General features: G+C 55.6%; 2 protein-coding genes across 4 annotated transcripts; one reads left to right on the top strand and one right to left on the bottom strand.

Moving 5' to 3' along the window:
- The first annotated feature begins 742 nt into the window (after positions 1-742).
- Hmga1 (high mobility group AT-hook 1) lies at positions 743-6,935 on the top strand. Of its 2 annotated transcripts, XM_036168036.1 has the most exons (6): positions 744-907; positions 1,163-1,292; positions 3,772-3,944; positions 5,333-5,416; positions 5,906-5,956; positions 6,882-6,935. In XM_036168036.1, the coding sequence occupies exons 3-6, from the start codon at positions 3,810-3,812 to the stop codon at positions 6,933-6,935; spliced, it is 324 nt and encodes a 107-aa protein (XP_036023929.1). In that variant the 5' UTR covers positions 744-907; positions 1,163-1,292; positions 3,772-3,809. The 2 variants fall into 2 exon arrangements, with proteins under 2 accessions (XP_036023930.1, XP_036023929.1); XM_036168037.1 differs by lacking the exon at positions 1,163-1,292 and having other exon boundaries at positions 743-907.
- A 1,414-nt stretch (positions 6,936-8,349) lies between these two features.
- Smim29 (small integral membrane protein 29) lies at positions 8,350-10,238 on the bottom strand. Of its 2 annotated transcripts, none has more exons than XM_036168039.1 (5): positions 10,154-10,238; positions 9,130-9,254; positions 8,887-8,912; positions 8,621-8,726; positions 8,350-8,522 (listed from the first exon to the last, which is right to left on the bottom strand). In XM_036168039.1, exons 2-5 carry the CDS (start codon positions 9,178-9,180, stop codon positions 8,457-8,459), a joined length of 249 nt encoding a protein of 82 aa, XP_036023932.1. In that variant the 5' UTR covers positions 9,181-9,254; positions 10,154-10,238; the 3' UTR covers positions 8,350-8,456. The 2 variants fall into 2 exon arrangements, with proteins under 2 accessions (XP_036023932.1, XP_036023931.1); XM_036168038.1 differs by having other exon boundaries at positions 9,070-9,254; positions 10,154-10,237.
- Positions 10,239-22,677: the final 12,439 nt, after the last annotated feature.

Below are 22,677 nucleotides of genomic sequence, written 5' to 3'. Positions count from 1 at the left end.
CTCTGCATCACGAGAGGTGTGGAGAGGCCGCCCCGGGGGAGCGAGGTGGGCAGCTGCGTCCAGGGCCCGCGCCCGCGTCCCCGCGCGCCATCTTCCCCCACTCCGGCTTTACTCCCGAGGCCCAGCAACAAGTCTTTTGTTGAGCCCGGCGCCCGGAGGCGGGAAAGCTCGAACCCCTGCCCTCGGGGCGCTTCCAGGCACCCCCTGGCCTTGGTCACGGCGGAGGGGGGGGTTCGCACCAGCTGGGGCCGCGTGCTGCCCGGGCACCGCGCAGCGGGCACCGCTCGGGGCTCCGCCCTCCGGTGTACCTGCGAACCGGCCAATCGCCCGGCTCCCTGGGAGCCCGCACCGGGGTGCCGGCCGTTACTAGACTCAAACCGTCCCCCGTTTGCCAAGTTTCCCGTTTGAGTTTCACGGCCGGGGCTGGCACGGGCCGGGTGGCCCGCAGACACGCACACGCCGGCCGGCCGACGGGAGGGAGGGGGGGGTCGGGGGCACCAGCGCCCGGCCCACCAACGGCTCCCGTCGGCGTGCTCCCTGGCTGCCCACGGCGACAGCGGGGCTGCGGCCACCTCCGCCGGCCCCTCCTCCGCCCGCCCGCCCGCTCGCTCCCGGGGAAACGGTGAGAAACGAGGGCCGTCGGCGCGCGCCCCCGCGCAGGCCGCGCGCGCAGTCTCCGCAGACCCACGCGCGCGCGCGCGGCGGCGGCGGCGGCGGCTGGCCGCCCTTTTAAATCCCCGGGCTCATTTGCATGGCCCCGCCCCCCGGTGACACGGCTGGCGCGGGCGGGCCCGTCCCCCCTGCCCCTGGGTCGCTCTTTTTAAGCTCCCCTGAGCCGGGGCTGCGCTCTTCTAATTGGGACTCCGAGTCGGGGCTATTTCTGGTGTTGGCGCGGCTCCAAGAAGGCGTGAGTTCGCCGCCGCTCGGGTGGCTTCCTTTTTTTTTTTTTTCCCCTTCTCTAGGTCTAGAATCTAATCACATTATTATTTATTGAGGCCGCGCACGGGCCGTGCCCGGCTTCCTGCCCCTCGCCATCCTCCAGGGGAGCGGGATCCGTCCGTGTTCCCTCGCCCCAGCTCGGATGTGACACACATCCCCGGCGGGGCCCCGGGCGGCGCGCACGCAGCGGTCTCAGCGCCTCTGCCCTCTCTCCCGGTTTCAGATCCGCATTTGCGACCGGCGGCGGTGGTGGCGGCGGCGGCGGCGGAGCAGCCCAGGCCGGTCCCCTGCGCCCAGCCCCGCCGCGCCCGGCAGCCCCGAGCGCGCCCCGCGGGCGGCCTGCCGAGCTCGCGGTGAGTGTCCGCGGCGCGCCCGGGGGGCCTGCAGCGCGCGCTGCCCGCTTTATTCCCAGGCCCCGGGCTGGCGCGGGCCGCGGGAAAGGGGAGGCCGCACCGTGCGCGCGGGCGGGCGGGCGGACGGCGGGGCCGGGGTGGGTACTCCGCAAAGCGCCGCGTCCTCCGGTCCCCCCAGGCCGAGGGCGTCCCGCGCGCGCCCGTGGGGTGCGGAGACCCACCCCCCACCCCGGGGAACGACGCGCGGAGGGGGGGAGGGGGCGCGCGGCTGCGGCGAGCGTCGCTTGTGCACCCGGCGGCGCCCGTGCACCTCGCGCTCGGCGAGCCCGGCCTCGGGGAGGGGCGCGCGCTGCGCAGCGGCGGGAGGTGGGCGAGCACCCCCCCCCCCCGTCAGCCAGGGAAGTTCTAGAAGTGCGGGGGAGGGGCCCGGTGCCCCGCGATTCCTCTCTGGCCTTCCCCCGGCCTCTCCCAGGGTAGTGCTCTGCGTGGACGAGGCCGGATCGTGAGGGCCCGGGTGTCGGGGCCTCACCCCCCCCCCCCCACACACACACCTTTGGCCCTGCCCCGCGCCTCTTCAGCCCCCAGGGCCGGGCCTGCCCTCCGCCCCTACAAACTGGTTCCTCTGCTTTGCCGGGTTCTGTTAGAACTAGTCTCTTTGACTCCCCGTTTCTGCCCCCCCCCCCCTCTGGGGTTTTGGTTTTCGCGTTGGGAGGAGGGGGTTTTCTTCCTCCAACTCGTACCAGGCTTCCTGCCCCCAAGGCGGGCTTGGGTGCCCCCTCTGGCAGGAAGTGGGGCCGGGCGCACCCGCGTGGCGGTGCATGTGGTCGGGGTGCGCCGTTTCCCGCGCCTGCAGGGCCCGCGCCCCTCCCCCTCGCCCCAGCGCTTAGACCGCCGGCCTACAACCGCCAGGCCGGGACACTGGCGGAGGCACCCTCAGGCTGGAGGAAGAGGGCGCCAGGGTCTTAACCTGCTTCTCCTCAGTTAACAAAGTGTCGGTTTGTAAGCGCTCCGCAGGAACCCACTCCGTTTTACCGAGTTGCTGTGTGACCTTGGCCACTTCTGGGTCTTCTCTGAGCTATTGAAAAAACAAAAAACTCAGCTAGCCATGGACCTGCCAGGATAGTATTCCTCTGGTTATTCCTGCATAGTTCCGTAAACGTTGGAGGGCCACAGTGTGTGCACCCTTGTGAGAAGACAGCCTGGAGACCCAAAAGCTCATCAGGCTTTGACCCTAAGTGTGACTTGTGCAAGCCATGCCTCCCTGATGAGTGTTTTCTTGACCTCACTGGACAGGGACTCTGAACTCTTAATTCAGTGGGGGGAGCAGGTGGTTTAAAGAGTCCTTAACGGTAAGGATTGGGGAGGCACCAGGTGGCATAACAGTGTCCAGGGAGACTGGCCAGGCTCAACAGGCAAGCTGGGCCCATGGTCTCCGGGATTGGGGCCGGCTCTCCCCCGTGGCCCCCCTCTGAAGGGCCTCCGGCAGACCTCAGTGTGAGGTCAGCGCTCATTTAGCTGATTAATTTTGATGTTTGGTTTGAAGGGGACCTGTGGTGCAATGTAAGATTCTAATCACGGCCTGTAATTAGAGAACAGACCGAGCCACTAATGATGGAGCTGGCCCAGCCACTCTGTTTAAAGGGGTCTCGAGTTTGAGATATTGTAATAGAATAATTAGCAGAGTTCTACCATCTGGAGAGTCTCCTCTTGATGCTTGAGGATTAGGAACCGTTAAGTGTTTTCAAAATCACAAGTTTCCAAAATGTTTTCCTGTCATTGGGTCAAAATTAGCAGTTGCCACAAAAATCTGAAAAGAGAGTTGGGGGCACAGCTTCCCAGTGATAAGAGCACACTGCCCAGCAAGCATAGGCACTGGGAACAACCTCAGTTAGCCCAGAAGGGAGAAGCCTGGTCCTCGCAGGCCATGGTACTGAGACTGATGCCTGGCCCCTGGCCCTTCACTGGTTTCTGCCCTCACTGAGGACAGGCTGTGTGGTCCCTGCAGAAGTACAGAGTGGAGTGTCCTGGGCCAGCGACTAAAGCTTGGTCGTGACTAGAAGTAAGCTAGCTGGCTGTCTTGTTTGACCCTAGTACAGAGTGCAGGCCCTCTGTGGCTCTGGCTGTCTCTCACTCTGTCACACGCATGCACACAGATGGGTGTCGTCCTGGACCTGGGAAGTCAGGCTTTGGAAGGGTCTATCTGAGAATCTGCCCTTCCCCAAGTTACAGTCAGAACAAGTCCAGGACACCCTCAGCTCTTCCACCTCCGTCCATTGCCACCATCTCTGGATCTTTTGGGGATGTGATGGGCTCTGGCATTTGTCCCGGTTCTCAGGCTTGGACCTGCTGGGGTCGGGGGTGGCTGTGAGGAGTCACCTCAGCTTGCCACTGGCACTTTCTGCCGTGTGCCTTGGGGTGGTGAGGGGTAGGGTGGGACAGTGGTGGGAGCCGTGTGTTAACTGGCAGCTTTGTCTCCCAGCATCACAGGTGGTCCCCACTGCCCCGTAGAGAGGGAAGATGAGCGAGACCAGCTCGAAGTCCAGCCAGCCTCTGGCCTCCAAACAGGAGAAGGACGGGACTGAGAAGCGAGGCCGGGGTAGGCCGTGCAAGCAGCCTCCGGTGAGTCCTGGGACGGCGCTGGTAGGGAGTCAGGTGGGTGACTAAAGCAATGCTTTGTTTCCTCTCTGGGGCTAGGGAGGTACCTGGCACCACAGCAGGGTGTGACCGAGCAGGGAGAGTACCCAACTGTGTTTCCCATCCCCGTGTGCGCTCACTGCCCAAAGGCATTCAAGATGGCCCTTAAGAACTGTCAAAGGAACTTGGTGTCAAGCATCACAGTGTGGCGGGCCACTGAACATCCTTAACATCCACCCCAAAGAGTGGAGGCAGGTGTGGGGCACAGGCAGGAGGGTCAGGCCCTGCCTTAAAAATATTTGGTTATTTTTGCCCTGCCCAGAATGGAGACAGGGGCCTGGCTCTTCCACTGGCCTGTAGCTGTACACAGTTTTAAACACATAATCGCACACTTGTCGGGTTTCTGCATCCTTACTCTGTTTCTGTCAGCTGGGAAAGAGTGGGGGTGTTTGTCTGTGTATGGGCATTGAATCCCTGTCTGAGGTCCCTGGGAGGGTGGCCAGCAGGATGGTGGCTGTGCCACATGCCTGGTTCTGCATTAGATCTCGAAGCTGTCTCCCAGTAGAGGTGGGTGAGTCTCCAGAGCAAGCGTGGGGGACTAGGCCTATGAGGCCAGCACCCTCTGCTTTGCATCCTGAGTGCTGGACCAAGGCTGGCTTTTGGAACTGTGGCCCAGGAAGGCCTCATTCACTATACTCCAGGCTCAGATTTTTTTTTGGGGTGGTGGTGGTGGTTGAGACAGGGTTTCTCTGTATAACTTTGTGCCTTTCCTGGATCTGGATCTCGCTCTGTAGCCCAGGCTGGCCTCGAGCTCACAGATCCGCCTGCCTTTTTCTTGCCTCCCGAGTGCTGGGATTAAAGGCGTGCGCCACCACTGCCCGGCCCTGGCTCAGATTCTTGAGTGCTGATACTGATTATAAGTGGGAGCCCCCACAACCTTTTATTCTGGCTCGGGCTGACCAGAGCTCAGGTCTGGGTGTGGCTTGTCTCCTGGAGAGGACTCTCTTTTGTAAAACGGAGGAGGGGAGGTAGTAGTAGCAATGGTGGCCAATGATGGACACTGGCTTTGCTGTTGATTGGAGTCACCAGACAATGCTAGACGTTAACGCTCCCACATACAGGTGAGCCGGGCTCGGCATTAGGCATTTTGCAAAAATCAGTAGTATAACAGTTGAGGCCACAGCGGCCTCCCTGGTCCGGTGACATCTTTCCCAAAGGCCTCTGGTTTCCTATCTTTCTTTGATCTGAAAACTTGGGAGGGAGGGGCCATGGTCGGGCAAGTTTGGAGTCCTTGGGGCTTTGCTTGCCCAGTCTCCTGTGGACTCCTGGGCTGGGCTGGGCTGGGGTAACCTCTTAGGGTCACGGCTTGGCTGTAGCATGTCCCTGGCTCCCACATGTCTTTACAGAAGGAGCCCAGTGAAGTGCCAACACCGAAGAGACCTCGGGGCCGACCAAAGGGAAGCAAAAATAAGGGGGCCACCAAGACGCGGGTGAGGATCTTCTCCATGGCGGCCTCCGTGTTCACGGCAGGGCTGTCTGGGGAGAAATGGGGTGCCCAGGACTCTGGGGAAAGCAAGTTAGGAGGTCTAGCCCTTTAGGTCTGGAAAAATCAAGACAGTGAGAGTGAGGCCTGTACCAGCTCTGGGCTGGGACTGTCCCCATCGTTCATCCTGAGGACACAAGCATGCAGGGGGCCAGAGTCACAGTGGCATCGGGCTTTCAAAGAAGTCATCTTTGTTTTTATTTTATTATTTTTTTAACACACGACTCATATCCTCTGAGTCACTTGTGGAGGAGGGAGTAGGGGTGTGTGTATGTTAGATGTGGGGGCGTGGGTTGGCCAGTCATCCCCAGCTGGACTTGGGTGGACCTGCTGGTGGTCCTGGGCTGCCCTGAGCCCCTGCCATCATCACCCTCTTACACGGGGCTCTAGAGTCCGTTGAATACTTTGGACTTGGAGTTGTTTTTTCTGATTCTAGAAAACCACCACGGCTCCAGGAAGGAAACCAAGGGGCAGACCCAAGAAACTGGTAGGTTCTCTGTGGGGCCTGGGGGTGGGAGGGCAGTGTTAAGAACGTCCCCAGTGTGGCCAGGGATGTTGGTAAGCGTGCACCAAACCTGTTACATGAGTTTGGGTTACCCTCTGCATCAGAGGGTCCCTCATCTCCGGAAGGTAATTCCTAATTTCAGGCACCTGCTATGGGAGGGGTGCTTTGGCCTTCCAAGTGCCCCGTGCCCACATTACCCCCTTATTAAGACCCTCGGGAAGACCAGGGAGTGCAGATCTGGACAGGGAATTATGTCCTACGGGCCCCTTCCTAAGTGGGGGTTACTGCAGGGGGCCCCTGCCTCGAAGATACAGTGTTCTTAGCCCTGTTCCCAAGCTGTCAAGGCATGGTCATTCCTTGAGCTGAGCCACCCCTTAGTGGAGGGGCTGGGGGGCCCTGTTGGCAAGGCCCCAGGAATGAGTAACAGGAAACTAGTTGTTTTGGAGTTTGCCTGGCACTGTGGGGCCCTGTGGTGTCCCAACATTCCAGTCCAGTGAGTTAGCCCCTGGGGTACACACTTCCTTCCCACCCTGGCTCCCAGGGTCAGCCATTGGCTACCCCAGGCCTTGCCTGCCACCAGCCCCACACCTGCCCTGTGCCGCCTAGCGGACGCCTCCTGTTTTTGTCTCATGCCCTTCAGCCTCCTCCCTGGAGAGCTTGCCACTTCCTCAGCCCTCAGCAAAGGCCTGGGCTAGGTGCCTGGTCTGGCCTGTGTGAGAGAGCAACTGTGTGGTTTTTTTTTCCCTCCCTTTAAATCCTTCATTTTTATGAATGAAAGCAGCGTGGAGGTTGCTGAGTCACCCACACACTCAGCCCTGACTCATCCCCTTCTGCAGAGGCGAGCCTGGGAGGGAGGGGTGTTGGCGGAGAAGGAGGGCCAGGCCCAGAGTTGTTCTGCCTCCCACAGGAGAAGGAGGAAGAGGGGGGCATCTCCCAGGAGTCCTCGGAGGAGGAGCAGTGACCGACCACGCACAGTACCGCCTGCTCCTTGGCCATCAGAGGAGCAGCCTTCCCCTGGGACTGGAAGCCCCGCTTCCAGGACCCTCCCCACCCCCACTGCACACTACCGCGCCAGCTGCAGGCTCTGCGGCACCCACGGGAGCAGGATTTGGCTCAGTCCCTGTGCCCTCCTCCCCAGCACACCTGCCCTCTCCCGACAAGGCTAACTTCCCATTTAGCCGCAGCCTGTCCTGCTGCGCGGCTCCCTTAGAGACGTCGCTCTCTAGGCTGTCTTGCAGGTCCTTCTGCTCTGCTGTTCCTGGCTTTCTTGGAGAGGGTCCTGGGAGCATTCCCTGGCCTTAAAGGGCCCCAGCCCCATCTAACTTCTGACAAGCCCCACTGGCTGACCTGGTAGCAGTAGGTGTGGGTGGTGCAGGGATGCTTAGATCCCAGCATGCCCCCCTAAACTGTCACAGGTGGGTTTCTCAGTTGCTTCTGCCCCCACCTTACCTAGACCCTGCACTAGGTTGGCTAAAGCCCCTTTAACCACAGGAAGTAGGACATGATGGCCCCACCTACCTTGTTCTCACCTGGGACCCAATGCAGTGATGATGGGAGTCCCCACCCATCTCCAGGGTGGGGTCCTATTCTCTGGCATCCACTTAAAGCAGATGGGGCGCTAACTCACCTCCCCCACCCCCACTCTAGGCTGTTCCCTTTCCTCCAGTGGGGCACTAAGGAGCCAGCCTTGCCCCCCCCCCCTTTGCTCCTCCCTGTCCCCCAAGGTTCTGGTTCCACCTTTTCCTCTGTTCACAAACTACCTCTGGACAGCTGTGTTTTGGTTTTTTTTTTTTTTTTTTTTTTTTTTTTTTTTGTTCAATGTTCATCTTAGACACCCACCATTGCTGCTGCTACCAGCACCAAAAGTTCATCCTCCCATTGCGCCTGCATTCTCCCCAAGACACTCTAGGGGGAAGGGGGGCTGGGGTGCAGCAGGCTGGTTACCAAACACCCCACACCAGGGAAGATGGGGCCCTGCTGCCCCTTGGATGCTGCAGCTGAGTGAGGAGGGGCCCACTTTGATGGGAAAAGGGTGTAGGACCACCTTCTTCCCTTGTTCTGTGGGGGAGGGGTGGCCAGTTATCTGTCCCGGCCTGGGGCTTCCCTCTGGTTTCCTATTTGCAGTTACTTGAATAAAAAAAATAGCCTTTTCTGGACTTAAGTTTTTGGTGTGTCGGGCAAGCAGGACATAAAGCAGTTGGGTAACAGATGCTGCAGACAGCGACCCTACCCAGACTCAGCAAGGGTAACTGGGAGCCACAAAAGTTTATTTACAAAATATATACACTGGATAGTATGCATCTGGGCCTGTCACCATGGGAACGACTCCAGAGGCCTCTTGGGTTGTGCCCAAGGTCCAAGCAACTAGAGAAAACAAAGCTGTCACCCAGCCACCCCATCCATGCTTGGTAGGCTTGGCTTGGGGCCAGCTGAGGGTGTTCTTAGAATGCACATCCCAGTACCTATCTGGGTGGATAGCAAGTCATGTCTTGATGTCCAGCAGGGGCATTCGCTTGTGCTGGTAGCTGCTCTGCCAGCCATGTACCACCTGAGGGGAAGGAAGAGCATGGGGCTTTCAGCCCCCCTGTTGCCGAGCATGTTAGAGGTACCTGGCTAGGCAGAATGTGCTTGACCCAGAACTCTCACCTTGGGGTCACCCACATCAGACAGCAGCTCCTGCTCGGCCTCATGGAGCTCTTCTGCGGGGTCATAGCTGTACATGGGAAGCAGGTGATGGCGAAGCCGGTCCACCCTGGGGAATGGGAGGGCAAGGCTCAGCCCAGGCCCCAACCCTGTTCTGACACTCGAATTCAGTGTCTGCTCCCCTCCCTCAAGCCAGAGACACCACTGGGCCTGGAAAGGGGAAGCTAGGGTGCAGGGCACAGCATGGGGGGGGGGGGTAGGACACTCACCGCTTTTTCTTCTGCACATACATTACCTGTAACAGAGACACGGGACTGTGGAAGCTGGGGAGATTAGTATGGCCCATCCTGAGGACCCACTTCTACACCCTTAAAGAACAGCTGAGATGCTGTGGGCACCAGGCCAGGCCCGCCCAGAAGTTGCTTTAGCCACCACTGGTGGGGGCTCCTTACCACAGCCACCACCACCCCGACCAGGGTGATGAGGAAGAAAGGCCCCAACACATAGCCCACCATGGAGTCGCTGTTGGCCTGGGGAGCATTGGGTACTGTGGTGTTACTCATGACATCGGCAGCCAGATGGCTGAGTGGTCTGCATGAGCAGTGGTGGCCTCGGGAGGGCGCCTCCCCTGGGCTCCCTGGGGAGAAAGAAGGGAGGCTGTCAGTTATGCCTACAGTGACAAGCAGGTTTGTATCCCTCCCCGAAGCTGGAGTGGAAGTCCAGGAACACTTACAGCCAAACACTGGGCTGAGAAACCCAGGTAACCAAGGCTCTGAGCACCAAGGGTAGGCCCAGATCCCAGCCAGGCCAACCTGCTTCCTGCCCAGCGATTAAGCACACGTGAGGGTGTGGCCCAGCTCAGATGCCTGCTAGACATTTGTAGGTGCAAGGCTAAATGGAAGAGAAACGGGAGGGCCCTGCACCGCGGTGAAGGGGTGAGAAGGGGTGCTGGTTCTGTCCCCACGATACAGGCTAGGAACTTCAGGCCTGGGTTCTACTCCCCTTGTCTCTGGTGTAGCCTTAGATACAGTCCTCAGCATCGGTCTCAGGTACTAGTGTGGACACGGTAGAGATGGACAGTATCTTCTAGATGATGTCACCTGCCTCTAGTACACCCGGGGCTCCTCCCATGTCCCTCCCCTCCCTGCCAGGGCTGACAAGCAGAGGTGGAGAGGATGGCCCCATCGAAAGGAAGAAGATAATCCTGGGGCGGCGGCACTGAGATGGCCCAAGTTCCTGTCCCGGAAGAGGTACGGGCTGACTGCCCCACATCCGTGGGCCAGTTTTGCCAGTTCCCAGTCGCGAGCCTCAGGCCGAGGGGGCCAGAGCCGGAAGAGTATGAGGCCGATCTTAGGATGCTGGCCTGCCACGGCTGGCAGAAGGTGGTTCCCACGGCGCTGGGAGGCTCGGGGCTTGGGGTGGGGGGACCTGGAGCATGCCGGGGGGTCGCTGCCCGCCTGGGCACCTTAGAACCCCGGCACCCCGAGCTGCCGGGTGCTGGCGCGCTGCAGCCCATCCAACCCGGCCATGCCTTACCTCCCGCCGTGCAGCCCTGACAGCAACACCGTGGGTTGGCTCCGGCCCCGGAAGAGCCCTCCGGCGCGTGATCAAAGAACCCGGACAGGAGGCGGGGCCTCGGCGCCCGAGACTCGGGGTGGCCAATCCGGAGGCGGGCGGGCGGGCGGGCGGGCCTGCAGTGTCCACGCCACGGCGGCAGGGGGCGGCAGAGGGCCGCGCAGCGGGAAGGCTGCCGGGCGGCGCGCTTTCCGGGCTGCACCCAGGCGCCCTGTGGTCCCCGCAGAATCCCGGTGACCCCGTCCCTGCGAGAGCTGGCGTGCTGGGCTGTGTGAAGCTGAAATGATGGCGTGCGACTGGAGTCCGCTCATCCTGTAGCGCGACTGTTAAGCTCCTCTGAGCTCTTTCCGGCTTGCGGGGGTGCGGGACACGGGTAGAGCAGCGGGGTGCCACTTGTTTGGGTCACGGGCACCTTGGTAAACTTGGGTCCATACTGCCATGGTCTGATCATTAAAGTTACTCAGATTGGGGGGATCTGAGTAGGATTACGTCTGGGCTGGAGAGATGGCTCAGGGGTTAAGAGCACGTGCGGCTCTCACAGAGGACCCCAGGTGGGTTCCCAGCACCCGTGAGAGGCGCACAACCACTTCCAGAGGATCCAACGCCCTCTTCTAACCTCCGCGAACAAGCGGGTGGTGGTACAGGCAAAACACATAGAGGTCAAATCTTTTTAAAAATGGATGGGATTCAGCTTTCTTTTCTTTGTGGGGGTCAGTGACGAAACTCGCTGTGCAGATCAGGACAACCATGTGCTTTTTGTGAGCCTCCCGGGTGTTGGGTGGGCATGTGTCGCCATGCCCAGGGAGATGGCACCGTCTGTCTCATGCAGCCCAGACTAGTCTTGAACTCCTGACCCTCTTGCTTCCGGAATGCTAGCCAAGCATTCTACCAACTGAGCTGGCTCTCCTTCTCCTCTCCCCCACCTCCTTTCCACCTGCAGTGTTGGGATTAAAGGCCTCTGCCATCACACCAACAGGGTGTGTATTTACTGTGTGCAAACCTACAAACCTACACTTACTCTGTGTGTATTATAGTTTGTGTATGTAGGCATACAGTTCTGCATTGGACCTCTTTCCCCACTCAGAGTGACAGGTGACTGGCAGACTCCAGCCTGGGTTGGAAACCAGCTAAAACTGGTAGCAGTCAAACAAACAGGCTGAAGCCTCTTGGATCATCAGATGGTAATGAAGACAAGGGATAGCCTAAGTGCCTTTTGTTTTGCTTTTGTTTGTTTTGTTTTTCAAGACAAGGTTTCTCTGTGTAGTTTTTGGTGCCTTGGATCTCACTCTATAGACCAGGCTGGCCTCAAACTCACAGAGATCTGCCTGGCTCTGCCTCCCGAGTGCTGGTATTAAAAGCGTGTGCCACCACCGCTTGGCTAGGTGCCCTATTCTTGCAAGGAACCCCAAGGGCAGCTGTGGGGTGGCCAGAACTAGGTTCACTTGCTACTTCCTGCCTGGCAAGGGTGTTGTGAGTGAGTTGCTCTGTCTGGCTGGGCCTGGGTTTCCTCTTTCCTTCTAGAGAAGACTGCATGAGGAGGACAGGTCCAGTGCAGAGGTAGAGCCCCAGCAGGGAAGCACAGGGTAGATGGGAACCTGGACAAGCTCTTGCCTCAGACAGCACCCCGACTAGAAATCCCTCAGTCTGGAGGTCCCAGGCATCTGCTGCCACCCTCAGCAAAGAGACAAGACACCTTAGATTTCTGTCAGACCCTCAGGGATGTCAGAGCAAGCATGAGATTAGAGGCCCCCTTGGTCACCCACATACCCAGTTTGTCGATCCTTGGGAGGATTCACTGAGGCTGTTAGCCTCAAAATCTCCAGCCTTCTGCGTCCACCTACAGAATGCTATGATTCTAGCTATGCCCCACCATGATCAAAAAACAAGGTGGGGAGGAAAGGGATTTATGTGACTTACACTTCCACATCACTGCTCATCACTGAAGGAAGTCAGAACAGGAACTGACACAGGGCAGCAACCTGGAGGCAGGAGCTGAGGCAGAGGCCACAGAGGGATGCTGTTTACTGACTTGCTCCTCATGGATTGTTCAGCCTGCTTTCTTGTAGAACCCAGGACCACCAGCCCAGGGATGGCACTACCCACAATGGGCTGGGCCCTCCCCCATCAATCACTAATGAAGAAAATGCCCTACAGGCTTACCTATAGCCTGATCTTTTTGTTTGCTTGGTTGGTTTTCCAAGACAGGGTTTCTCTGTGTAGCCCTGGCTGTCCTGGAACTTGTTCTATAGTCCAGGCTGGCCTCGAACCCACAGAGTTCCACCTGCCTCTGCCTCCTGAGTGCTGGGATTAAAGGTGTGTGCCACCGCTGCCTGGCCTACGACCTGACCTTATGAAGGTATTTTCTTAGTTGAGGGTCCCTCCTCTCAGATGGCTTTAGCTCGGGTCAAGCTGACAGAAAGCTAGCCAGCACAGTGTGTGTGTGGTATTGCTAAGGATCAAACCAGGCCTGATGCATGCATGCTTCAGGTACCTCACATGTGCACCCTGCCACCGAGGGACATCCCAGCCCTGCTCCTTACCCAGGCTGCCATCTGCAGTCAGTGTTGGGATTTGTATAACCACATCCAAAGCCCTACCCACTCTGTGCCCTTTTGCACCATACTTGCCAAATAAACCAGAAAGCCAGGAAGGCTGGGCTGTTACCAGGTGACATCACTACATTCCACAACAAAACTCAGCAAGGCCCAGGCCCAGGAAGGCAAAATTGGTGAGCACTAGGCCTCCCTTACATGCTGCGCCATGCCTGGATAGGTTTCTTTGTTGTTTTTGCTTTTTGCTTTGTTTGAAATTAGGATAGCAACGCCCCCACACACACCAAAAAAAAAGAAAGAAAGAAAAGAAACAAAAAGCAAAAAGCGCACGCCTTTAATCCCAGCACTCGGGGGCAGAGTCAGGCGGATCTCTGAGTCTGAGGCCAGCCTGAGCTACAGAGTGAGTCCCAGGAAAGGTGCAAAGCTATACAGAGAAACCCTGTCTCAAAAAACAAACAAACAAAAAAACCAAAACCAAAAACAAAATGGAATTAGGATTGCATGTAGCCCAGGCTAGCCTCAAACTCACTATGTAGCCAAAGATGGCTTTGAACACCTGATCTTCCTGAATGAATTCTCAGTGTGTGCATCCATGTCTGGCTGGCTACCCCTTCATCCTATCATTGGTTGTTTTAGAATTAGGAGCTCCATTATTACAAAACACTGAGCAAATTATAGCCCTGCTGGGGAATAGTACAGTCTAGGCACAAGGGTTGGCTTCAGGTCTTTACCCCACTCTGGGGTAAAGGGTGGGTGGGCTAAAACAGATGGGCCATAGTCCCTGGCCTTGGAAGCTTGAGTAAGTAGGGCATGGCCTTTGTTTTAGACCTGTTCCTGGTCATCAGGTCATCTATGTGGTCTGGACATCTACCTCCGCCTGGGCTTGTAGCCATGTTGCCCCAGCTCCTCCAGCTAAGGAGGCTGCGTGTGTCTGTGGTGTCCTTACCCCAACCCTGCTGCACCCTCCCAGCCTCTTACTCCATAGTCTCCTCCTTTCTCCTAGAGCAGCTTGGTGGTGGTGGTGGTGGTGGTGGTGGTGGTGCACACCTTTAATCCCAGGACTCCAGGAGGCAGAAGCAGGTGGATCTCTGAGTTCGAGGCCAGATCGAGTTTCAGGACAGCCAGGGAGGGCTACACAGAGAATCCCTGCCTCGGAGGAAGGAAAAAAAAAAAAGAAAAAGGAAAACAAAACAAAGAAACGATGCCATTTGGCTTTGTTTTCTCTAGCCCAAATTTCCCAGGAATCCACTTTGCAACATTCAGCAATGGGGAGGGACTCTATTCTCTGAAAGCACCTTCAGAATGGGGTCATGTCCAGGGGGACACAGTCCCATTTAGAGGCAAAGATCTGAGATGGTTCCCAAAGTGGGGCGTTGAACATGTCAGCAGGAGCCCAGTGCACTTGGAGAACTGCAGGAGATCTGGGACACAGGATGGCAAGGCATCGGGGCCAGAGCCCGACCCACTGAAGGTATTGAGCAGCCAAAGGAGGGGACTTCACCCTGAAAGATTCAACAGGAAAAAAGGTGTCACCACAGCCACCAGAGGGTGGTGTAAGGAGCGGTGAAGCCAGGAGACACACAAGTGGTCACTGGACAGGGCTGCAATCTATGATCTTCAGAAGGATAATTAGTGGCACATGAGTGACAGGTTGGCACAGTCCTGCTTGTCCAAGGAAAATAATTTCACGAACTTGTCACCTACCGTTTTTAGTGGCTCTGTTCCTTTTTGGGTGTGTGTGTATGAGATGGGGCCTTGCTTCATAGCCTATACTGAGCTGCAATTCTCTATGTAGCTCAGGCTGGCCTCAAACTTGAGACCCTCCTGCCTCTGCTCCCTGAGTGCTAGGGTTACAGCCCTAAGTACTATACCTGGTTACTGCTGTCTTGTGGCCTTCACATGTGACAACCACCTCAGTGGCTGCTGAAGGCTGGATGATGTCTCTGCAGACACTTGTCAAGGTCTGGGTACCACTGGTGCCTGCTCAGGTGGGTCTGGACCGCCTTCTAGGGCCTAGGTGCTAAAAAGGCTTGGTCAGTGGCCTCACATCACTAGATGGTGGAGGATTACCATGGGCTTCCTAAGTCTATTTGAGGCTAGTGTGGACTCAAAAGTGAGACATGGTCTCAAAAACAAAACAAAACAAAATCCAAAATGAAGCTGGGTATGGTGGTGCATGTCTTTAATTCCAGCATTCTGGAGACAGAGATGTATCTCTGTGAGTTGGAGGCTAGCAAACCAGGACAACATTGAGAAACCTGTCTCAAAATAAACAAATGAACAAGCAAACAAACAAATAAATAAATAAAATTTAATTTTTTTTTTTTTTTAAAGAGCAGCAGATCAACTACGTAGGCTCAACCTTCTGAAAGGGAACACTACAATAAACTTTCTAAGTCCTCAGATGTTTGTTACAGCAATGGACAGATAGCCAACTGCCTCTCCTGTTGGCTGGGCTCCCACGGTGGGTGACGACTAGACAGTTCTGGTCTTCCCTCGCTCACTGCCTTTACCGTCCGTCTTTGCGTGCCTGGCCACATTATAGCCAGGAGTGTTGCCCAGTGGTGGGGAGAGCAGGCAGCAGGTACAGGGGTCAGACTCTGCAGGCTTGCAACACTGCTACCTGGGATATTCTCTCTTACTTGTTTGTTTAGATATGGTCTCGCTATGTAGCCCTGGCTGGCCCATGGCTGGCCATGTAGACCAGGCTAGCCTGGGATTTACAGAGATCCATCTGCCTCAGCCCCCTGTGTGCTGGGATTACAGACATGCACCACATGCCTGGCCCTGAGTTAAGTCTTGGTGAAGGGCAGAGCTCCCCTGCACTCATTTCTCTGAGCACCTTCAGACGGTCTTAGCGTCCTTGGAGGTCACTATCAGCTTTCAGAAAGCGGTTTCACGGTCCCTTTAAAGGTGCCGGCCTCCCCAGGCTCCAACACAGGGCTGCAGGAACCAAATGTGAGCAGGGCCTGGAGCCCTGAGGGCTCTGCTCAGGAGGGGCAGTCACTGCTGCTGTGACGTCCCAGCTGGCTTCCCTGCCAGGCCACTCGACCCAGCTTACCTTTCCCTCAGTACTGCCCATCATCACCACCATGTTCTAGAACCAGCAAACTCACCGCCACCACGCATAGCCGAGCCAAAGTTGTTCCTTCAGCCAGGGATACCTCATCCTCATAAACCCTCAGGGGAGTCCCTCCTTTGGGAAGGATCCACTTCACCCCTGAGTCTTTCCCACGACATGGGGACTAAACCCAGGTCCCTGCACACTCTAGGCAGGCTCTGCCACCAACCTTTGTACCCGCCTGCTTTTTTTTTTTTTTTTTTCTTGAGACAGGGTCTCACTGTGTAGCCCTTTCTGGCCTGAAACTATGCAGGCCAGTCTGGCTTGACTGAACTCAGAGCTCTGCCTGTCCCTACCTCCTGAGTACTGGGATTAAAGGCATGGTGTCACTATACCTGGCTTAATTTTTTTAAATTTTCCATGCCCATGTGTGTATGCGCACACGCTTGCATGCCACCATGAATGTGTAGAGGACAGTGGACACTTTGTAGTGATTGGCTCTCTCCTTCCGTCATGCGGGTCCTGGGGATCAAACTCAGGCCACCAGGCTTGGTGGCCTATGCTTTTACTGACCAAGCCATCTTATCAGCCCTATGCTGTATGTGTGTGTGTAGTCTATGCATTCCTGGCTACGTTCATGTGGAACTCATATGTAACTAGCCTGGCTTCAAGCTGGCAGGGACTCAGTGTTGGGATTAAAGACATGCACTGCCATGCCTGGTTGCTTTTTATTTTTGATCCAAGGTTTCACTAAGTTTGCCCAGGCAGGTCTTGAAGTCACTCTGTGGTCTGGGCTACCCTTAAACCTGCAATCGTTCTGTTTTGGCTCCCTGGGTCTTGTTCACTGCACCGACTGCTGTCATGTTACTGCTGCAGTGTCACTGAGCTGAGTGCAGCCCTGTGGAGCTGTCGCAAACACTCGACAGGAACAACAGAGCCAGGAATGGTGGCTTTCTCAGTTCCAGAGGCGTGTGCATGTGCACAGCTGTTCAGGCCATGGTGGACAAGAAAGAGAGCAAGTCCCCAAGGTGCCAGGGGCAGGAGAGCCCCAAGAACCTGCTCCCAAGGGATCTGCTTCCTCCAGCTAAGTTTCCAGGTTTCCAGATCCTCCCACTAGCTTGGGACCTGTGCTTTTACCATCAATCTGTGGGGGATAATTCACAATCACACTGTAGAACCCTCCAGCTCCGGTGCCATACACATTTTGCTTATGAATACAGTAACTGGGGTTGGTAAATGGTCCAAAATCAGAGGCCATCCACAGCAGAGCTGCACCCTGGTCTGACTCCTGAGCTCACAGCTCCCGCCACACCAGCAACCTCCCTTTTCTACACCCGTGTCTATGGTCCTCCCTGACGCAGCCCTCCTGTCCTGATTCCCATGGCTTACTCTGTCCACATTGCCATCTGTCACCCAAACAGGTGCCTGCATGAGGACTGTGTGCCCCATATTTAGCACACTGCTGGTACTCAGGACACTGGACACAGAGGCTCATGGCTGTAGCCTCAGATGCTGAGGTATTAGCTGGGTGTCATAAGACCACGACGAGAAAACAAATCCTTCACAAGCCAAATTGGCCTGAAATCAGAAAGGCCGTGGCTTCTAACAACAGGCTTTTTCAGGCACAATAATCAGATCTTTGGGGATGGAAACCAAACTTGGACATGGGTGAGCAGAGCTACCATGGCAAATGTCAACAAATGGAGGCTGGAATACGGAGCCTGCCCCAGTGTCAGGAGCCATAGAACCATACTGCTTTATCTTTGGGGGTGACTTCCCTCCCATAACCCAGGCTTCTTTGTGAGCCTTTTAATGTTTCTCTTTCCTAGAGACAAATCCTGGAGATTGCTGGATCAATCTGCAGGAAGACAACCCTACACTTTGCATTTACGCTGAGAATGATCTCAGTGACTGATGGGACAGGAGAGTCCTGGGCAGCCTGTTGACTGGCCCATGGTGATCATTATAATGTGGGTGAGAGAAATCTTTTTTTTTTTTTTTTTTTGGTTTTTCAAGACAGGGTTTCTCTGTGTAGCTTTGCACCTTTCCTGGAACTCACTTGGTAGACCAGGCTGACCTCGAACTCACAGAGATCCGCCTGGCTCTGCCTCCCGTGTGCTGGGATTAAAGGTGTGCGCCACCACCGCCCTGCCGAGAAGTCTTTTTTTAAACCCCAAGTACAAGCACAGGACAGCTAGCTCATCCCTCTGAGGGAGAGAGGAGCTAAGCCAGGGACTCACAACTGTAATGCCAGCTAAGGAAGTTGAGGCAAGAGGATCACGAGTTCAAGGCCTGCCTGTTACACAAGATCCTGTCTCAAAAACAGGTACTGGGAGATGGTTCTGCAGCACAACCATGCAAGTTTGATCCCTGGTGCTCACACAAAAGTTGGGCACAGTGGTACATGCCTGAAATCTCAGTGCTGGGAAGGTGGAAACAGGAGGATCTCTAGGGCTTGCTGGCCACCCAGTCTAGTGAGCTCCAGGACAGGCTCCAAAGCTACACAGAGAAACCCTGTCATGAAAAATAGAGGGGAAAAAAAGGTGGTAATTTGGAAGGGAGCAAGGAAAGGCATATGGAAGGATTTAGAGGGTAGAGAGAAATAATACAATTATAATCTCAAAAGTAAAATGCAGGCTGGAGAGATAGCTTAGAAGTTAAGAGCACTGGCTGCTCTTCCAGAGGACCCAGGTTCAATTCGCAGCACCCACGTGGCAGCTCATAGCTGTCCGTAACTTGAGGATCCAACACCCTCACACAGACTTACATGTAGGCAAAAAGCCAATGCACACAAAATCAAATTAAAATAAAAAAAAAAAAAAATGGTGGAGTGTGATGGAGGAAGGTCCGGTGCTGGCCTCTGGCCTCTACACGTACAAAATGGAGGAGGGACAACGGAAGCATACAGAATCCCAACTCAGGAGCAGGGTGCCTGAGGATGCAACAGGCACCATCCCACCGTGAGGTTAATCATTACCTCTCAGAGACCGCCCTTCGGCCTCTGTGCCAGGCTCTCCTCACTCCATCCTGGAAGCCTCACTTCCACTGACCAGTCTTTGCAGGTGTGTGTGGGGGGGGGCATGTTTATGTGACCATGGCATGCTGTCCCATCTATTTGTAGGCCTTCTCCCTAGTCCACAGGACCTCACAGGGTGCAGCTTCCAGGTTCCTCTCCAGGTTCTCAGCTGCCACAGGATCTCCATTGGTTCAGGAATGCACCATGTGTATGAAGTCATTATTTTCCAGCCTGGTTTTATTGTGTGTGTGTGTGTGTGTGTGTGTGTGTGTGTGTGTGTGTGTGTGTGTGGTTTTCTACAAACTGACCTCACTATACTGTTTATACTGTTGCTCATTAGAATAAAAATGTTCTTCAAGCTTCTCAGTATGGTGGTCTGACCTATAAACCTGGAATTTGGGAGGCTGAGGCAGGAGAATCTAACTGCGTTTGAGGTCAGCCTGGTCTACACAGCAAGACCTTCATCTCAAAAGGCAAACAATGAAGGCCCTTTTCCACACTGGGGCCAGGAGGACACAGCTTGCTAAATGTTATTTCACCTCTGACACCGCCAACCTGTTTTGTTACCTTTAAATCCTGTCCACCCTCTCAACTCCACCCCATCCAAAGGACAGCCACTCGGCTGTGCTCCCTGTCCTGGCCGGGTGGGGAGGACTGGCCCTCAGCACCAGGCACTGGCAGTCCACTGCCTTCAGCAATGCAGACCGGGAAACCGAAACAGACCCTAGCCGCTCGGGCTCCTCCGCTACCTTCTCCAGTTCTCTGAATAGTCATTTCATGGGCCACCTTTGACCTCTAGAACTATTTCCAAGATCCCTGTTAGGGGTGGGGGTTAGAGGATTAATACAGGGCTAGCGAGATGACTCAGTGGGGAAAGGCATCTGCTGTCACATGCGTGTGTATTCCCTTCCACCATAATAATAACAAAAACAGTAACGTTTTTAAAAAGATGGCAAAAAGGACTCCAGGAAGCCACAGGGAAAGAAGAGACCAGACAGACGTGTCAAATACTGGCTTTATTGTTTGACACTGGCTTACAGTCTACAGACCCAGTGCCCTTGCTGCATGGCTCGGGCCAGCTCAGCAGGAAGAAGGCTGGTCAGCAGAGCAAGGGCCACACTCACAGAGGCAGGCTGTGGAGGGGTGGGCTGGGGATGGTAGGCAAGTGCCAAAGCGCTCTCTGGACCAGGGGAGGGGTCAGCATGAGACTCAAGCAGGGCTCCTTGACTGCTGTAAAGAGGGTACCTGTCTAATGCCAACCTTTGCCCAGGGAGAGGTGTGGGAGGGCACTGCATCAAGAAAAGCAGAGAAAAACTCAGCTTCCTGCTTTTTCAGGAGAGGATTCCATTTCTCACAGTGCCTAAGATCACTGCCAAGACCTCCTTTGCAGAGCTGTAAGGACACTGGAAAGAGGCCAGGTTGGGTTGGTGGCAAGAGTAAGCAAGAAGAAATGCTGGACTTGCCACCAAGTGCCAGGCAAGGCTGTCAGGGAAAATGGAACCCATGATCATGCCCCGCAGGCCCACTTAGCTCGAAGGAAGGGCGCCATCATCCACATCCCCCTTCTCCTGACAATGCTAAGAGCTTTAGGTCTACACCAGCCTCCCATCTCTCCTCCAGCTCACGTGGCATCACTTACGGTATGCCGGTCATTCCCGATGTACCCTATGAAGCAGCCCTGGGTACCTGGCCTCACTCTGCCTCACTTTGAAGATGCTGCTAAACCTGACCATTCCGCCTTAGCTAAAAGGTCTAACAGGGCAAAAAGAGTCAAACTCAGCGTGTCTTGGAGACTTTGCCCCCCTCTGGTGGGCTTCCTGGATGAGGAGAGCATGTGTGGACAGCACACACACAGCAGGAGAAGCACATCAGGCCATCTAAACGGAATGTCCTGGCCACCATAGCTTCTGCTGCTGAGTGGAGCAGGCTGCACTGTGGTGGAGGCACTCTGTAGCAGCAGTCACCACACACGAGGGCCTTGCTCCCTCAGATCCATTCCCACGGAGTTCTGGATGGGATGAAGGCAAGATCCCTGAGCCAGGCAGAGCCAGAAAGGCAGACACAAGACGCTCCTGCTTGGCCTCAACGAGGCAGGTAGGGCAGCAGCCTTTCATTTCACAGTGGCTTCTGACACCTTCAAGTGCTCCGACTTCCTTTAAGCAGTCACCCAACTGGGAGCCATCTGTGCTAACTGAAATTTTACTTTTAACCACCACCCTTTTCTTTGATTATTACCAGCTGTAAGTGTTCAGCCCATAAAAACAGGAGAACACAGCCAATACACACAGAACCATCCCACAGGCTGCTCTTTTACAACAGACTGGCCCAGTGACTTCTGTCACCAGGAGAACCACACTCTGCTCTTCTGCAGAGCACACCCACGTCTGTTTGCTGAGGCCCAAGAGACTAAGCTATGCAGGTTTTTGCTTTTCAGTACTGGGGACAGAACCCAGGGCCTTGTGCATGCTGGGCAAGCATTCAGCCAATGGAGCCACTTCCTCAGCCCTCTCTTATGGTTCTTAGAAGCCCCTTCAGAAGTTCTGAGGACAAGGCTCACAGCCACAGGTACAGACTGTCTGTGGGCTGCAGTTTGGAAGTCTACCCTCCCTCTCTCAGGAGGACATGGCCTCCTCATCAGTGTTCTCTGGGTGGTCCTGTCCTGTTAAACTATAGGCAAAGAATAACCCACCCTACTGTCTTCTCCTAAATGGTGCGTCTCTCCGTCCCAGAGGGACTGATAACCAAGGCTCAGTTATCCCTCAAGAGCTTCTCACTGTACAGAGGAGGGGAGAGGCTATTGACCATTAGGAGATTGCTTAACTCAGGGCCAAAGAGCCAGGATCACAGTTCAAATCAAGAAATGGCCAGCAGGAGTTTGCAGGCACAAAGATTTCCTATGAGCAACCACTTCATAGGAATCCAAATGCCCAGGACTGAGGCCCCTCATCCTTTTCCCTACTCAGTTAGAAAGACTGCTCTGAACAGGACCAGCGATGCTTGCCCTTAATCCCAGCACTCAGGAGGCAGAGGCAGGCCTCTGTGAGTTCAAGGACAGCCTTGTCTACAAAGAGAGTTCCAGGACAGCCAGAACTACACAGAAAAACGCTGTCTGGAAAAAACAACATAAATAAAATATGGGGCCTATTCCAGCGTTATCTACTAAGTCAGATAAGTGTTAGGGCTCAAAACTGGCTCTTGGTTAAGTGATGAAAACCCTGGGTTGACAACTGACCACTAGGGAAGGAGGAGCAATGACTTCGCCTTGGAGAGGGCCTCACCACGACTTCCTCCTTCCCAGCAACGGCGCTCTGGCTTGTGAAAGAACTGTCTTCCTACTGTGCTCTCCTTCCTAGGGCATGCACCAATGGCTAAGACAAGCTAATGCTCCCTGAGTCATCATGGTATGGGACAGGAGCAAGTCTAACAAAGCTTCACATCACAGACAGCCAGACTCCCATGACTACTGGACCCACTTCAAAGAGTGTACCCAAATACCACAAGCGAGAAGGGGTCAGGACAAGCTGGTGACACGGGAAAGGCGAGGCATCACTCTCGGGCCCTTGATCAAGCTTCTTAGATTCTCCCAGCACTTGGCTAAGAAGTTTCTGGGCCAGGGAAATACCACGCTCACAGCACAAAGCTGCAGAGTGTGGGGAAGGGGAGCTGCAGGCCCAGAGTAAGGAGCGTCCTCAGATGGCAGTCAACCTGCATCAATGTTATACTGTGACAAGGAAAACAGCTCCCTGGACACTGGGCTCCGCGTCTGCACACTCCAAATGACAGGTGGGTCACTGCTGGGCCATCACTGCACTCAGAGAAACAGGCTCCACACAGGTGGAGGAGAGAGCAGACCCCG

The sequence above is a fragment of the Onychomys torridus genome, chromosome 18 (assembly GCF_903995425.1).
Source record: "Onychomys torridus chromosome 18, mOncTor1.1, whole genome shotgun sequence".
Taxonomy (NCBI): domain Eukaryota; kingdom Metazoa; phylum Chordata; class Mammalia; order Rodentia; family Cricetidae; genus Onychomys; species Onychomys torridus.
The sequence above is the reverse complement of the archived record's forward strand: the minus strand, read 5'-3'. Positions and strand labels throughout refer to the sequence as shown.

Coding starts and splice junctions, on each gene's coding strand:
- Hmga1 (XM_036168037.1), top strand. CDS start 3,810: ATGAGCGAGACCAGCTCGAAGTCCAGCCAGCCTCTGGCCTCCAAACAG. Junction 5,417..5,905: donor AGGGGGCCACCAAGACGCGG/GTGAGGATCTTC, acceptor TTCTGATTCTAG/AAAACCACCACGGCTCCAGG. Junction 5,957..6,881: donor GGGGCAGACCCAAGAAACTG/GTAGGTTCTCTG, acceptor TGCCTCCCACAG/GAGAAGGAGGAAGAGGGGGG.
- Smim29 (XM_036168038.1), bottom strand. CDS start 9,180: ATGAGTAACACCACAGTACCCAATGCTCCCCAGGCCAACAGCGACTCC. Junction 8,913..9,069: donor TCGGGGTGGTGGTGGCTGTG/GTAAGGAGCCCC, acceptor TCTCTGTTACAG/GTAATGTATGTGCAGAAGAA. Junction 8,523..8,620: donor CTGATGTGGGTGACCCCAAG/GTGAGAGTTCTG, acceptor CCTTCCCCTCAG/GTGGTACATGGCTGGCAGAG.